We start from the raw sequence: 16,740 nt of genomic DNA, 5'->3' as shown, positions 1-16,740 counted from the left end.
ACTCAAATAATTAATAATAATTATAATAATAAATACACAAATAAATATAAATACAAATCTTTTACTCTGTGTCCCTATGTGACGTAGAGATAAAGCGCGTGTGTAGTTTTTAATAAATAATTAAATTGCCAGTTGGGAACGCTTGACACTGACCTCTGGTGGTCTTAGTGAATATGTTCATTTTGAGCAGATAGGAAAACGCTTTTGGAAAATGTCTTGTTAAAAATATTTTAATATAGAGGATCGTATAATTCTGGGAAACATTTTACAGCTCGTGCTGGCCCACGTCAACAAAACCAAAAGCTCGTCTAACTTCGCTTTCTCTCTGTCCTGTCAGCTCTGTTGTGGGCAGGTTGCCATGACACCGTTCAACAAATGAAGAGCGGATATAGATGAAGGCTAGTCTTTTGCTGCAGTCAATAAAGTGAGTAAAATCAATTAGTTAAGAGAGTATTATGTTTAATTGACGCATATGTGATTACAGAAGAACATAAAATAAAAAATAGTTGATATTGCGCGTGGGATATTCAAAACATTAGTTAATGTCAATTGATAATTAACGATGATTTGATATTAAACGTTAGAGTTTGACTTCTTGATTAATTGAAATAGCTTAACATCTCTGTATTTTTGCTTTACAGTATCATACAATGTCATCCACTGTCCCTAAAGCGTCCAACTTCTCGTTAGTGGATAAACTTATCGAGGATGAAGCAGAGAGAGAGATTCTGCTTTCCAAACCTACATGTTTTATCATCCTTGGAAAACCAGTGAGTTGTCAACATAAATCTTCTTTTTCTCTCTCAAACATAAAAGTAGGGCTGAATTCACCTCAGTAATCTTTAGTCAAAACAAATACATATGTATATGTACATATATGTGTTCTATGTTTGTTTTTTTCAGGGTGTTGGGAAATCTACTCTTGCCAGGAAATTAGCCAAGACTTGGAATTGCATCCTCATTGATGGTAAATGATCAATTGCCTTTGATGTCACATTGCCATTATTACAAATGGAGTTTCTGAAATGTAATGTTCATCCTTTTTAGATACAGATCTTCTCAACAGCCACATCAATGATGAGACAGAACAAGGTATGCAGGTGTGTATCACTGATGTGTAGTTATTTACATGGTCAAAATAGAAAGGACTGATTCCCTGCAAAAATTCTAGCTGTTTCATATAAGATATTCTGCTATAGCTCTTTAAGATTCTGGCTGAAGGAAAAGCTGTTCCAGAAGAGATGATGGTCAAGTTAATTGTTGACCGGCTCAAGTCACCTGATGTAGAACATTATGGTAAAGATGTATTACACAACTGAATAAAAATGACTAGTTAACCAAATAAACAAATATAGAAACCTTTCATTGTTGATATTTTTTTGTTTGCTTGTTTTTTTTAATGACTTGTCTGAATGAACAGGTTATGTTCTGGCCTGTTTGCCATCAATGTCAGAGGAATACCTGAAGATACAGGAACAAATAGACTTGATTAAAAGCCTCAGAATGCCACCAGACTTCATCGTCAACATCAAGGTTTTTCATAATCTTAATACATTGTGTTATTCCCTTCACACTTTGTAAGGATAATAAACGAGTGTGTTTATGTGTGCAGTGTGCAGACAGGGACCTGATCCGTAGGCTATCAGATGAGCGTCAACATCCAGAGACAGGCCGCGTGTTCCAGAGGGAGAAGTGGGACCCTGATGTGAAGAAAGAGTCACTCATGAAAAGCAGGAACAGGGAGAATGAAGAGGAGGAAGAGGAAGAGGAAGAAACAGAAGATCTGGAGGAGGAGGTAATACAACCAGCTTTTAGGTTTCTTAGCCAGCTTGACTGTCATACAGAAAATATTTCTTCCGATAATTCTGCTTGTTTTCAAAACAAACAAAAACTTTTAGAAATATTAACCAAAGTTAATTTTTGATTTCATTCCACACTCTGCAATTCATTAATATTAAATATAAAAATAAAAGAAACATCACTGCAGTTTGATTGTTTAGTTTTTTACTAATGTCAAGTTATCATGTGGTCCTATTTGAAGTTTGAGAAGGCCCCCAAGTGGGTCCTGGCCCCCTAAATGAGAACCAGTGTATTACTGCAACAATTTATTTCCCAGACACTTTACCAAACCACTGTATAAACTATTTACAGTAAGTTTGCAACAAAAGTTAAGTTTCATAAATGATTTCAGAACTGCAAAATATTGAAGTTCTGTGCACAAATGACAAAATGCAATTGAAAATCTGTTTAAGATGGAAGAGTTAGAGCTTCAGAAAGACATGATCACACAGCTAGTAAGAATGAGTGGAAATTACCCAGAGAACACCAACAGCAGGATCATGTGCTATAAGGACACCGTCCTCAGGCCTCTAGAGGTAATGGCATCTATAGTATTGCACACTTACAAACTGTACAAACTATTATAGAAACAATCAGCATTACGCTTATGTTGGATGTGTAGGATTACATGGCAGACCACAATCCTCCATTTTTGTTTGAGCTGGATGGAAACAAGGATCCAGAGGATCTGTTTGAGGTGGGTGAACTCAAGCTGTAATGACTAAGGACTGACACTTTAACAATTCAGTAACTGGTCTAATTCTATGAGAATAATTTAGTCCATATCACAACTACATTGATAAAGGCATAGAGAAACTATACTGTTGGAATAAAAAATCTGAAGTTGTTACAAACCTGCATGAATTTCTTTCTTCTGTTGAACATAAAAGATATTTTAATAATGTTGATGGAGTCAGTGGTGACCAGCAACTGTTTGGTTACCCACATTATTAAAAATATTTTCTTTTGTGTTCAAAAGCATAAAGAAATTCATACGGGTTTGGAACAACTTGGGAGTGAGTAAATTATCACAATCTTGGCTGAACTATTGATTTAAGATATAATTCTACCTTGAAATCAGTAAATCATTCAAATAATATGATATATAATGTAGTGATTTAAACACTAAACTTTACAATTGTCTGTGCATGTCCACAGTCAGTGATGTCTCGTTTGGAGTTCATGGCTGTGAGATGTCCAGCGGTACCTGTGCTTTTAATGCCGCCAAAGGAAGCAGATCTTGATGATCAGATGGACACGGTCAGTTACTGTAAACACACACCTCTCTAAACTGACCTTCATTTTATGTGCCTCTTCACCTATTCAGTTTTTTTTAGGAGGAGCTGTTTCGGACCCTGTCGTCCTGTAGAAATGTCGCACCAGGCTTTCACTGGCGAAAGAGTCGATGGTCCGGCAACTGTCCAGTGGCGCTCAAAGAGGGCAGGATCGTCAAGGGCAGACCAGAGTTTGCCGTTGGGTTAGTGAAAACAAATTTATTATAAATCAACTTTTTTATCCAGAGGGGCTGTTTATAAGGCTTTTCTCCCCACCAGCTTCATGGATAAGTTCTACATCCTGTCATCTCAGGAAGCCTTGCAGAAGTTCATGGCGAACCCTAGACGCTACCTGCTGCCACACATACCTCACTTGCCTTGCAAGGTGTCTGTGATCGGCCCACCATGCTCAGGAAAGAGTACAATGAGTGCACTGCTAGCTGAGTATTATGGGGCTGTAGTGGTAGATGTTCAAGCGCTGATGGATCGTACACTTGGTACGTTCACAAAAGACACTTTAGTCAAAGTGCGTGAAGATGCCACGCTCGCAGGCTTAGAGAAGGTCAGGACCAAAATGCAGCTCGAGGCTACAAATGCATCAGGTTAGAAAACACCATCTTGCTAAATGTACAAAACAAGCTCCATGGCATGTTAAAATCATTTCTTAATTAGTTTTTTAAGATGGAAAGATATTCTGGGACATCTTTAAGATGGCGTTTCTTTATTTCTGTAGGCAATGTGACAACTGATGAAGGAGAGTGTGGTGAAACTTACACAGGTGAGGTCAATCCACACACAACATGGACTTTACACCTCCTCAGTTTCATTGATAACAATGTATGTCCTGTGCTTTAACATATTGTTAACTGGTATCATTCACTTTATTTTTAGATACACACACAGTTAGTGAAATAAGTGAAAAAGGTATGAAGTTAAACAGTAATCCATTAGTTAAAATGCTATGAAATATAAATACTATTGAATGCACCGTGCTACATTTATTATTGATAGCTAAAACTCTATGTAATAAGCTATACAATAAAATATAAATAGTAGATTAAAAACGTAAACTAGATTAAAGCTCTAAACCTCTGGAGTAGTAAAATGACTAAAACTAAAACTGAAATCAAAATAAAGCTAAATAGAAATATTCAAAACTACAAAACGAAGACAAAGGCAGCACATTACAAAATTACAAGAAAAATTAACAAATTCAAAGTAAAACTGAAAATATAAAAATGTAATCTAATTCAAAATATTAATAAATACTATTATAGTATTTGTACAAATAAAATAACCCTGAATTGGTCATGTGCCCTTTTTACAGCAATAGAGGTGACAGAAGATCACCCAGATGTTCAAGCTTATGTGGAGGAAGCTATGAAGAAAGCAGCAGAGTCTCCAGCCACAGCTCCACGGGAGCTTTTTTTGGAGGCCTTTGAGAAGCACATAAGAGAGGTAGACTGCTGAGCTTCCTCCTTTAGCTCTCATACTTAACGTAGCATTATTTGTGTTTAAGAATGCCTGTGGGTTGTTAGCTGGAGGCTGAAGATGTTGAACATATAAGGGGATGGATACTGGACATTCCCAGCAGCAGATCCCAACTGATCACTATTGAGGAACTACATAGCGCTGTAACACCAGAAGTCCTATTCTGTCTGAAAGACAATGATGGAGAGGGTAAGAAAAAGACATGCATTTTGATGTATATGTCTTGATTTTGACATCCGATAATATTCTATGGTTGTTTAGGCCATGACCTCCACTTAGTTGTGATGGTCACTTGTTGCTATTTATTGAAGGAAGGACTATACTAACCAGGATGTATGAACTGAATAGAGAACAGGTGGATAGAGCTGTGCTGGCTCGTCTACAAAAAGAAAGAAAACTGCAGAAGACACAAGACATCAATGAGAGACTGTGAGTGTGGCTAATATACAAGCAAAAGTTCAGAAAATATACAGTGAGAAATAAACATTTTAAATCACTGGAGGTAATCCTTCTATTTTGCATTATTTTCTAATGTAATAACTTTGCAATTAAAAATATTATTTCAAAATCCTCGAACTGCTTCCAGGTTTAAATGAGATATTCATTCAGATCAAATTTAAAAGGATCCAGAATTTTTTTTTAAGATGCAGTTAACAATTTCTTATTTGTAAATGTAATAAAGTGGTGGTTTACATATTTAAAAATGGTGGTAAGGTACTGTTTTCAACCAATTTTCAGCAGTTTTCATGCTTTTTTGCAGGAAACACACTGAGGACTCAGATAATGGTTCACAGCCTACTGACACCAAGTCCAAACTAGAGACACTGCATGAGGAGTCAGGTAGTCTCTTTAACATCTCCCAACAACAGATACTCTGCATTCACACTAATATACTACCATAATAATGTAATGTTACAAAGGTTATTTGTATTTCAAATAAATTCTGTTCTTTTTTAACTTTCTGTTAATCAAATAATAAAAAATGCATCATGGTTTCCTCAAAATATCAAACAGCACTGTTGTCAACATATTAAAAATATTTCTTGAGCAGCAAATCAACATATTAGAAAGTTTAAAGGATCATGTGACACTGAGAGCTGGAGTACTGGCTGCTTAAAATTCTGATTTTTTCATTCAAATGTTAAAGTATGTTTTGATAAGTACTTTTTTATATGTATTTGCAGAGAGTTTTGATAAGTATGATGAAGAAAAAACTCTAAACGATGAAGGTTTGTACAGTAGTCTTATTGCACTCACTGTTATTTAGCTTTACTTGAGTGGCAGTTATAAGTTTATGGTGTTGGTTCGTGGTGTTTATTTATACATATCTAAATATACCAGGGCCTGCAGATATGGCGCTGCCAACAGTGTGGGCAAATGGTTATCCTGACGGCCCAGAGATGGCGGCTTTTAGTGTGCTGTTGATGCAATTTTTGACAGATTGGGAAAACATGAAGCACACAATCACCTGCAGCTATACTATACTGGACATCAGCAACAAAACCCCTCTGGACACACTTCAGGAGATGATTTACCATATGGAGAGTATGTGGAGTGGACTGTCTGACTGTTTCAGACTCTTTCTTTCACTCTAAATTAGCAGCCACTCCTTCTCACTCACTATTTCTTTACTTTCTCGCTCAGAGCCATTTAAGTACACAGCTATGAGCATATCTAGTGCAGACCTGGAGGAGGAGGAAGAGGCCCTACATGCGTTGACACAGGCTGAGAAACGAGATGTTAATGAAGACGAGGAACAAGAATCAGAGGTTGCATCCATCATTAATGCAGCACTAATTAAATACTCTAAAATACATCATAATAAAGATAAATCCATGCTGATTTAAGGAGCTGTTGACCCAGGATACATTTTTGCATTCAGATTTATATTAATTTGACATTTTTTTTTTATTATTTAATTATTCCCCAGTTTGGGAAACCCTGATTCAGACCAACAATTAATACAAAAAAAGTGTAAAAACACCTTTTCCTAATTCTCAGAATATCATACCACTCTTTTGTTTATGATGGTCTCAGGAGGATGCCAGCTTTAAGAGGCACCTGGGAGACGCCAAGCATTTTTGTCCAGTGGTGCTTAAGGAGAGTGGTGTGCTACAACCCTGTCTGGATGAATACGCTGCAAAGTACAGAGACAAAGTCTATTATTTCTCCAGCACTGAGGCACAAGAAAAGTTCCTACAGAATCCTGAACTCTACATTTCTAACACACAACTACTAAAGGTATGAACATTAGTTTATTAAGATAACTGATAAAAACTCACAGACGTGTCGGCAGTGACAACATACCTCTGACCTTGTTTTGTACTTTTAAACATCAAATAGAAAATGATTAAAGTGTACAAATCATGTACATATAACACAAAACCATTTGAATGCCACCAGCCACCTGCGCTGCGGGTCTTCTTGCTAGGAGTGAGAGGTTCTGGAAAGACCACCCATGGGAAGTGGCTTGCAGAGCAGCTGGGAGTCTTTCACATCCAGTTCCGAGAGCGGCTGCAGGAGCTCATCTTACGGAAGACCCAGAAACATGTGGCATATGCAGATGATACTGAACCCCCTGAGGAACCTCCAGAGGAGCTGCAGGGCCTGCTGGAGGCCCAGGGTCAGAGCACAGTGTCCCCTCCAGACCAGGATGACAAGCCAGATCATGAGGATACTGCGTCTGATAATCCTGACACAAAGGTAAAAGAGTGATGTTTGTATTTTTGTCTTCAGGCATTGCTTGCCAAAGAGTAACTGTAATTGTGTTTTTGTAGGAAGAACAAGCATTGACTGATGATGAGGAGGCCATAAAGGCATACCTGCAGGATGGAGATCCTCTCCCACTGGAGATACTGGAAATGGTTTTATTACAGTGGTGGAACCAGGAGCCCTACAAGTAAATGCTCATTCACACAAAAAGGACAAAACAAATTGTTTTGACCAAAACTCACACTTTTAAAGAGTTATCCTTCTTTAATATCTTATCTGCCTATACATTTTTAAACAACTGTAGCTTAACAAATCAATTTTGCACAGTGTTATTTTATATTGTTTATATACTATTATTTAATAATAAAGTAAATTAGATTAAATTTTCCATTTTTAACTTTTATGTTCTTTGTCATGTCTTGTTTTTCTAAAAAGTATTTTGCAAACATTTGTATATAGCTTTAAATAGTCATAACATTAACATTCTAAGTCTTTTTAAGTTTAGCATCTAATATTTATACTTTAAGCCATATTTAAATTATTGAAAATGTTTTTTTTTATATAGTTTCAGTTTTAATTAACAATAACAACACTGATTTAAGACCATTTAGATCACAAAACACATTTGCACAGATTTAATGGCACAAATAACAATAACAGTAATATATTTATTTTAGATATTATTATTAAAAGTAAAATATTCATAATACATAATTGTTGTAGTCTAATGACACAAAAATAACAAAAATAATATAGTAGTCCATATGACTTTCATTCTGTTTTCAACTGGAAAACAACAACGTGAGTTTGGATGTATGAAGATGACTAAATAATGAAATAAAGACACATTCGTAATGTTTTGGCAAAATATTGCTCAAAATTTCTCTCTCAGATCCACAGGGTTTATTCTGGAGGGATTTCCCCAAAACCAAGAGGAGGTGTCCTTCATGGTGGAGCACCACTTGTTTCCAGATGTAGTGGCAATGATGTCGGTAGAGGTTTCTGACGTGGTGCGGCGTCTCCTGCCTTCGCAGCTCACACGCTGGAGAGAGAGACGAGACCGCAGACAAGAACAGATGCGTCTGGTCATTAAGCTGAGGAGGGAACTAAGGGTGAGTTTTTACACCAAAACTTCAGCACTTGGGATATTAACAGCTGATATGTACCGTAAAGCAGGTGAAACATTTTTCTTTTTTTGACTAAATATTCATTGGTCTGTGTCAAACTGCAGGAGCGGGCCATCATACAGAGAAGAGCTGAGCTTATGGCTGAATTTGCACCTAAAACACACAGTCCACTCTCTCTGAGGCCCCTCAAAGAACAGGTCATCGATTGCTGTCATTGTGTCTTGCTTCGCTGAATGGCTCAGATTCTGACTGGATTTTTGTTGCTCCATCAGGATGAGGAGGTGCAAGAAGAATCGGAGGCGATGGATGAAGAGCAACAGGATTTGGAGGAGATGGAGGCCATGCTGCTGGAGGAGTTTCCTGCTGTGGAGGAAGAGGAGGCAGAAGATGAAGAAACAGAAGCTGGTGCAGAAGAGAGGCTGGAAATGGAGATCAATCAGAGGTTTGAGAAGGATAACAACAACCTCACCAGTATGATGGTAAGGAGAACAGGCTGAAAGGGCATTTTAGGGACAAATTCATGTTCAATTAAATTCAATAAAATAAAATATGGATTGTTTTGTTTTTTAGGACTTTCTAACAGACAACCAAATCCCCCATCTGGTTATAAGCGCAGGCCGCCCGCCTCGGATTGTGAGGTACCAGCTCCTACAGGGAATCAAACCTCTGATGGTTAACAGAGAGTCACTGTTTCAAATGTGCCAGCCAATCAGCTACAGTCTCGCCAGAAGACTCCTGTACAGATCCTTTAAATATCCCAGTGCCTTCGGGTGCTGGGATCCTGTTAAGGTAAGGGCGGATATATACAACAAATTTTCAATGAATATGAAAATAAAAGCCTAAAACAGCATAAAAATAAAACTAGGGAAAACTCAGTTTGCTGATATGTTCTGTAGTATGCAGAAGGAGATTTGATCCAGCCTCTGCAGAGCCCTTTCAACACCACCTTCCCTGTCATTCTACACCAGTTCATCTACTTTTTTGCATCCAAAGAGACACGTAACACCTTCATCCTCAACCCAATCAAATATCTTCGTCAACCACAGCCCAATCCTTCCTTTCCCATCAAACTTGCTATCATTGGCCCACCCAAAGCAGGCAAAACCACAGGTCAGTCATTACAAGTGTTTTTTAGACACTCAGAAATATATAATACCTATAAAGCAATTGTTTTTGTAGTAGTTCATGGCTTCTTAACTGTGTGTACACTCAGTGGCCCAGGTGTTTGCACGTGAATATGGTCTCGCGCGTCTTTCAATTGGGGATGCAATACGTATGGTGCTCAACAACCAGGCAAAAACTGAGTTGGCTAATCAAGTGCAAAAGCATTTGAACCAGGGCTTGACTGCACCTGATGAACTGGCCATCCAGTGCCTGGAAGTGGCAGTAATGAGCCTGGTCTGCAGCACTCGGGGGTGAGGACCACAACTATATCCCAATCAAAGAATGTACTTTTGCAAGTAAAATAATCGATATGTGTGTGTCCCTAAACATTGTGATCCTCAGGTTTGTGTTGGATGGCTTCCCTGTGACCAAGCATCAGGCTGAATTGCTGGAATCCTGCAGCATTATTCCAATGCTAGTGATTGAACTCCAACTGGACACGGCAGAAGTGCTGCGGAGAGGCCTGAGGGATAGAGAAAAAAACAACAGGTCAGACCAGCACATTTATTTAACTGTATTTAATTCCATTCAGCCTTAATTTCTATTTATAATTTAGATTTATATATTTACGATATTATAATATTTAGAACATACTCTGAGTTGAATGATATTACTCCTGAAAGAGTTTTTGGAACCAGCACACATTGAGTAAGCAAGGTTTGGGTTAATCAGCCAAGAGTTCAGGGTTTATGTAAAAGTAGGTTAACCTGGCTTTCTGGAGTACACACCTGCTGAAAACTACAACATGACGTGTATGAAGTTTTTTTTTTTTTCTGTGGACAGTGATACAAATTTTGTGGTATTGTGGTCTGGCATATTATTTATATTAAATGCAAATATTCAAACGTATGCCAACTCTCTCCAACAGGCCTTACCCAATGCATGGCAGCCCCCAGGTCCTAAATATTCGCAACTCTTGCTTCAGACGGGAAGTTGAAGCGCTCAGAGTACACTTTCATCAACAATATCACAACTGGACTCCCGTTGATGCTCACAAGAGCAAGTGGTGGGTGTTGGAGCGAGTTTTAGATGAGGTTCGCATTAGCTTGAGACATATTCATGATTACCTGGAAAAGATTCGCAAAGGTGAGAGCATGCAAATGATGCACAGTTGTCAAACAAGAAACACTAGTATTATGCATTCTTAGATGACTTTGTTCTGTCGTTCTCACAGGCCAGGCAGCCTGTATAGACAGACTGTGCATCACCCCACGAGAGCTGCAGTCCCGGCTAGGGGAGTTTGGGCAGTACTGTCCAGTTAGCTTAGCTCTTCATCGCCATCTGGTGGAATGTTCACATAATACCTCACTGGAATTGGCGGCAGAGTTCAGGGGCCACTTCTACAAAATGGCCAGTAGGGAATTTCTAGAGGTAAAGCATCAGATGGTCCAGCAGCTCACATAAATATTTGGTTTAATTCACTCATATCTCTCTTTATGTGTTTAATAAGAGATTTCTAGAGTCCCCAGAACAGTTTGTGGCTCCAGGTTGCCCTTACCCATTACCTCCGCCTTCACTCCTGCCTCATAAGCTCACTGCAGGCCAGGTGAAGAGTAGGTTCCCTCAACAGGTGGAGATGAAGGGTTTCTGCCCTGTCACTTATCTGGATGGTAAACAGAGGTACAGCAAAGACACTCTACAACACTTATGGAAAGAATAACCTTACTTTTACTGTAGTCTTGCTCACTCTAATCATTAATAAGCTACATTTCTAACTTCATCCCAAGTAAAAACACATTCCTGCCACCTTATTCTCTTCACCTGTAGGTATGAGGCCTTGGTGCGTGGAAACATGGAATTTGCTGTTGAGTACCAAAATAAGATCTTTGTCTTTGAGAATGAAAAGAAACAAGAAAGATTTCTCCAGTGAGTAGTTATTTTGCAGAGTGGATTCCTGATTGGCTAGTGCAATTACTTTGCCATTACAGAAATAAAATAATTGTTAAAATAAAAAACAGGTAATTCACAACAGAACTGTTCTTAGGTCACCTGAGACTTACTGGGACCAGAAACTTCCACATAAACTACCTCCGTTGGAAGATCCGGTCTCACTAACCTCTTTACCGATTCTGGGCTATTTGGAACAAGTAAGAGGGCACTGAAAAACAGAATCTGCTGCTTTTATCTACCTAGATATATTGCTCACATAATTGTGTAACCATCAGGTAACCAAGTTTTAACACGTGGTAAAATAGTGTTTAAAGCTTTGTTTTTTTTTTTGTGGCAAATTATCTTAACCACGGTTGCGTTTGCTATTATTGTACAAGTTTTTTCCTCAATGTTTTTTGTCTCTTGTAGGGTGTGGCAGTACCCATAATCAAAGCCATGACTGCTGTTGGTCAACTCAAGCCAAAGTTGCCCTTTCTCAGTGTGAAGAAATCTGCTATATTGTACCTGGCCTTTCATCTGAAAGGTGGCTTTGAATGTCTTATTTTATTCCTTTTAGAATAGCTGAAAATGAGAATTCATTCATTCAATGTAAGATGTTTGCAAGGCTAAGTAAACACTTGAAATCTTTCTGCCCTTCCACTCTCACAGCATTCAACAGCAGGAACCCAGACTATATTCGTCAGAAGTACAAAAAGAAACTTCAGAAGTTTGAGGAAAGCTGTGAGCTCATCTCATACCTGAGTTCCACCATGAAGACACACATATCCCCTCACAACATGCCCCCTGGTTTTGCACAGAAGCTGGACTGGTTTCTGGCCCTGGAGAAGTCCACCAAAACAGCCTCGGGTCTGATACAGCTCGGGGGAAGTTAGAACATAACTTCAAATAATAAAAACCTTGAGTCAGACTCACCACATCACGATATTTGACAGTAGTGGTTGATTAGTCAAATTCATAAATATACATTTTGAGAGGACTTTGTTAATTTGTATTTTTCAGTGGACAGTTAAATGTATGAATGCACCTAATAAATACTTTTAATTTATTTTTGTGATGTATCTCGTGTATTGAACGTTTGCTGTTTTTTTTTTATATTAAGAACTTAATGGATAACGAATAAATAAAACGATTAATAGAAAAACGACAGACGGACGGACAGATAGATAGATCCCGCATGAATAAAATATGCAGAACTGTTCGTCATCGTTGTGCGCCATTCTCCTCGGTTACCCTGACAACGAGACGCACACAACATGGCATCCACTGTACATTTAGAGATCGTCGGTCTTTTAAATAAACATAATTTTCAAATAGCCAAAAGCATTGTCGAGGTAAAGTTTTTAATAGGCTGATCGCTTCGTATTTAGCAATTTAACATGTTAACTGTTAAAAAGCCATAACGTCTCTTACAGGGACTGAAAAATAAATTCTCGGAGTCATTTGATGATCCAACAATTCGCCCGTTGCTGGAATGTGACTGGCATGACTATTTATCGAATAAAAAGAGGGTAAGACACTTATTAATAATATCCCGCTCGATTTTTTTCCTTTTTTTCAATATCTGCGTTTTAGTAATAAATCTCTTACGCACGTTGATCTTGTCAAGGAGCTGAAAGGGGAGGTCTGGCAGTACAACGGCTGTCTAATGTCCTTCGCCAACGGTCAGTTGCTCGGTGATGAGAGGAAACTGTCCAGCTGGGCAGAGAAAGAGTGGAAGTTTTCTTTCCATCGACCACAGGCGCTTTATAAAGCCCTTGCTGAGGAGTATTACACCAGCAACCTGCGAAGCACAGGGGTAAATTAACACAAGAGCGAGGAATAAATGTTAATCCAGTGAATGAATTAACTAATATCATAAGTAATTAGACTACCACCATCTATAATTTCACATAATAGGTACAAAGTATGCAGCATCTGCTTTCTCTTTCCCACAGCATATTTTTGTTTATATGGATATTGAAAGCGGCGGAGAGGCATTTGGCAGACTGTTGTTTGAGGTAAATAGATGTTATGTCTCTTGATAATGTAAGATGATTGAGAATTTGATTGCTTGAGTTGTGGAAATGTGTTTCCACTTGATTCTTCTCCACTCTCAAAGTGTTTTAAATGTAACCTGTCAGCTGTTCTCAGACCTGTGTCCAAAGACGTGTAGAAATTTTAAGGCCTTGTGCACTGGAAAGGCAGGTTTGTCCAAGAGTAACCTTGAGTTGAGCTATAAGGGCTCAGTTTTCCACAGAGTTGTTCCAAATGGCTGGCTGCAGGGTGGAGGTAAGATAATAATCATAACTGTATCGAAAAATATATAAAACAAAACTTGTGATTGTATGTAATTCATTAATATATGATTTATACGATTTTCATTACAGATATTTCACCTGAAAGGAAAGGCACTGGGGGGGAGTCTATCTATGGCCCAACATTTGAGGGTACAGAGTTTGTGCTACATAAATGTGTTGTTACTTGGTACATACTTTGGTCGTTAAAGTCAGTTGAAAGGGAAATTGCGTCTTTTTCCCCCCATCGCGACATGAAAAAGGAAAAAATGTAGGCTGGTACCTAATTTTGTAGGCCAGTACCTTATTAACTTGATCATTGTCAGAAGATTGCGAGGGCATAAAAAAAATGTTTAAGGATAAATCTTAGTAATATTTAATTAAAATAAGAGCTGTCAATTATGATTTTGTCGTGACTTTAAAGTGTGTGAAATACACATTGTTTCATACATATAAATAGTACCAGGTGGTTTTCTCTTCTAGATGAGAATTTTGTTGTATCCCACAACAAGCGTGGCATTCTGGGAATGGCTAATCAAGGTGCTCATAGCAACGGCTCTCAGTTCTACATCACACTACAGCCAGCCTTCTGGATGGACCACAAATATGTGGCTTTTGGGTAATGACTCACAATATACACACACTGTAAAAAATTGAACGTAAAATCAACAGTAATTTACTGGCAACAAATAGCCAGCAAGCTTCAGTATTTTATTCCACGGTAATATTACTGTAAATCTGACTACAGTAGTTCACAACATACTGTATAATACAGTATGTACTGTAAAATTAATTACAGTTCATGTTTTTTCACTGTATTTTAAAATACTGTAAAGTTACTATGCAGTATAATTGTTTACGGTAGTTTTTATATTAACATATACGCATATATACACAACATATAACTAACTACAATCTGTTACATGCTTAAAAAATAATGAAATATAAAGGCTTGTATGCAAAAAAAATTTCACACAGTTATATTACTGATTATTAGATGTCACGTAAATTATGACAACACTCAGAAGTCCATTTAAAAACTTTTATGACAATTTAATTCATTAAATGGTAAAAAAACTCTCCAGACTTGACAGGTCCAATGCAGATCCCAGGTTTTTGCTGCCTATAGAGAACAAAACACAAAAATTAAGTTGCACTACAGCTTGACAGATATCAATGTGATAAACAGACTTAAAAATGACTTACCTCTTTATTAACCGAAGAGCAATACTCATCAGCACGCTGCAATGTCGAACAACATACACGCTGAAAGAAATGAAAAACATATCTAACATTGCATATACCTACACAGAGATATTCGTTTCACAAAAAGAACATCCCATAACCTGGCATGTCATATTAACACCACTGTGTGATTTGTCAGCACTTGGTGTAATCACTGCATGGTTACGATACATATGTATTATAAAATTCCTTATAAATAAATATATAATAAATAAAATTCATTGCCTGTTGGATTATTACTGTCATAAATTTAACAGTAATATAAGGATTACTGTAATTATTTTCCCACTCTATTGTTTTTTTTCAAAGAATAGCATAAATTGTATGCTAGATAGTTACTACAGTAAGACAAAGCTGGAAATACAGCAATACTACTGCAAAAGTTATAAAATTTACAGCAACTTACTGTAAACTGTTTCTACAGTAAGCTTTCTCTGATAATACAGCAATAATACTCTGAAAACAACAGAAATCGTTTACAGTGCAAGAAAGCCCAAGTTATGAGAGCTTGTCTTGATATTTGGCTTTGCATTATTAATGCAGACAATATCCAAAAGGTAAATGCCTAATTAAGATCTTTGCTTTACCATTCTTACAAACTTGAAAATCTCCATCACAGCTTTTTCTTTCTCTTCCAGAAAACTTGTTGAGGGCACAGAGGTTCTGAAGAGACTAGAGGCAGTGCCCACCTACAACGAGAGACCCAAACAGGACTGCAAAATATCTGCATGTGGAGTATTTGAGCCCTGAGTAATCCCATACCGACTATAGATCAAGACAGCAATGCAAGAAGCATTTTAATAACCATTTTTATTAAATGTAGAAATATTTTTGTGCTTTTCTATGTAAAGTTAAAAAATAAAGCCAAAGAAAAACCCCTCAATTTGTACACTTTACCAGTACTGTTTATTTCTGTGGCACCCATGGCAAATGGATTTCAGCATCCTGTTATGCTGCCTTGTCAGATTTGGTTACCCTGCTATAAATGTTTATAAAAGAACCAAAATGCTTTCCAGAGTATGAAATAAAGGAGTTTAGGTAAATCGATTCTTATGCTGCCTTGTTGGATTTGGTGACCATGCTTGTAGGCAACTAAATGCTTTCCAAAATAAAGAAGAGATAACTTTATAAGTCACCTGAGTTAATCGGAAGAACAATAAATGTTTTCTGTGTGAAACAAAGGTGTGTAACATTTCTGTGACCTGTATGCTTTGAAACAGGAGATTAGACATCACCAAGAATGAATCTGGAGAACATTAAGTCCATTCAAATACAATAGGTTAGCCAACATTTAAAGTGGATCAAAACCTTTCATCAAAGTGGTCCTAAAACTTAAACCCAAAGTACATTCTTTTCTTAGGGCAACTTTGATAAACTTTTTTGATCCACTTCAAATGGTGACTACTGTAGATTTCGGTAACTTTTTGTGCTGCCTTTAACTCAATAATGAATTCCACTCATTCAACTGTGGGGGGCTCCCAAAGGGCAAAAATACACAAAACTTTAATTGAATTTATACAGTTGCTTTAAGTTTTTTAAGTAGCCAATGTCCTTACTACAGTGGTTCTCAATTCCAGTCTTGGGGCCCCCTGCTGTAAATATTAATGCAGTGTTCCCTTTGTTAAACCGAATGAGTTTTCTACATTGTAACTGGGCAATTTTACTATGTTCAAGTAAGATGATAAAATAATTTAATTTCAAAATAATATTTAATCTCCATGAATT

The 16,740-nt window shown here is 37.5% G+C and overlaps 2 protein-coding genes across 2 annotated transcripts; both read left to right on the top strand.

Annotated features, from left to right (window-relative positions):
- Positions 1-205: 205 nt before the first annotated feature.
- ak9 (adenylate kinase 9) lies at positions 206-12,542 on the top strand. The gene is made up of 38 exons (XM_059512568.1): positions 206-424; positions 642-770; positions 904-967; positions 1,048-1,100; positions 1,200-1,296; positions 1,421-1,533; positions 1,613-1,795; positions 2,253-2,375; positions 2,462-2,536; positions 2,998-3,099; positions 3,177-3,316; positions 3,393-3,715; positions 3,847-3,891; positions 4,005-4,037; positions 4,441-4,571; positions 4,652-4,793; positions 4,916-5,033; positions 5,365-5,444; positions 5,789-5,833; positions 5,955-6,149; positions 6,249-6,373; positions 6,642-6,845; positions 7,008-7,307; positions 7,382-7,503; positions 8,209-8,428; positions 8,548-8,640; positions 8,716-8,922; positions 9,014-9,232; positions 9,340-9,553; positions 9,657-9,858; positions 9,950-10,096; positions 10,476-10,693; positions 10,782-10,978; positions 11,058-11,227; positions 11,375-11,473; positions 11,592-11,694; positions 11,906-12,020; positions 12,146-12,542. The coding sequence occupies exons 2-38, from the start codon at positions 651-653 to the stop codon at positions 12,367-12,369; spliced, it is 5,361 nt and encodes a 1,786-aa protein (XP_059368551.1). The 5' UTR covers positions 206-424; positions 642-650; the 3' UTR covers positions 12,370-12,542.
- A 176-nt stretch (positions 12,543-12,718) lies between these two features.
- ppil6 (peptidylprolyl isomerase (cyclophilin)-like 6) lies at positions 12,719-16,047 on the top strand. Its single transcript, XM_059512567.1, has 8 exons — positions 12,719-12,828; positions 12,910-13,005; positions 13,104-13,292; positions 13,432-13,494; positions 13,618-13,765; positions 13,864-13,923; positions 14,254-14,389; positions 15,654-16,047. Exons 1-8 carry the CDS (start codon positions 12,751-12,753, stop codon positions 15,763-15,765), a joined length of 882 nt encoding a protein of 293 aa, XP_059368550.1. The 5' UTR covers positions 12,719-12,750; the 3' UTR covers positions 15,766-16,047.
- Positions 16,048-16,740: the final 693 nt, after the last annotated feature.

The sequence above is a fragment of the Carassius carassius genome, chromosome 27 (assembly GCF_963082965.1).
Source record: "Carassius carassius chromosome 27, fCarCar2.1, whole genome shotgun sequence".
NCBI classification, from domain to species: domain Eukaryota; kingdom Metazoa; phylum Chordata; class Actinopteri; order Cypriniformes; family Cyprinidae; genus Carassius; species Carassius carassius.
Note: the sequence above shows the minus strand (reverse complement) of the source record. Positions and strands in the feature narration are given on the sequence as shown.

Excerpts from the sequence above, each read along its gene's own strand:
- ppil6 (XM_059512567.1), top strand. The coding sequence starts at position 12,751 with ATGGCATCCACTGTACATTTAGAGATCGTCGGTCTTTTAAATAAACAT. Across the intron at positions 12,829-12,909 it reads TAGCCAAAAGCATTGTCGAG|GGACTGAAAAATAAATTCTC; the intron begins GTAAAGTTTTTA and ends CGTCTCTTACAG. Across the intron at positions 13,924-14,253 it reads CTATGGCCCAACATTTGAGG|ATGAGAATTTTGTTGTATCC; the intron begins GTACAGAGTTTG and ends TTTCTCTTCTAG.
- ak9 (XM_059512568.1), top strand. The coding sequence starts at position 651 with ATGTCATCCACTGTCCCTAAAGCGTCCAACTTCTCGTTAGTGGATAAA. Across the intron at positions 771-903 it reads TTATCATCCTTGGAAAACCA|GGTGTTGGGAAATCTACTCT; the intron begins GTGAGTTGTCAA and ends TGTTTTTTTCAG. Across the intron at positions 8,923-9,013 it reads ACAACCTCACCAGTATGATG|GACTTTCTAACAGACAACCA; the intron begins GTAAGGAGAACA and ends TTTGTTTTTTAG.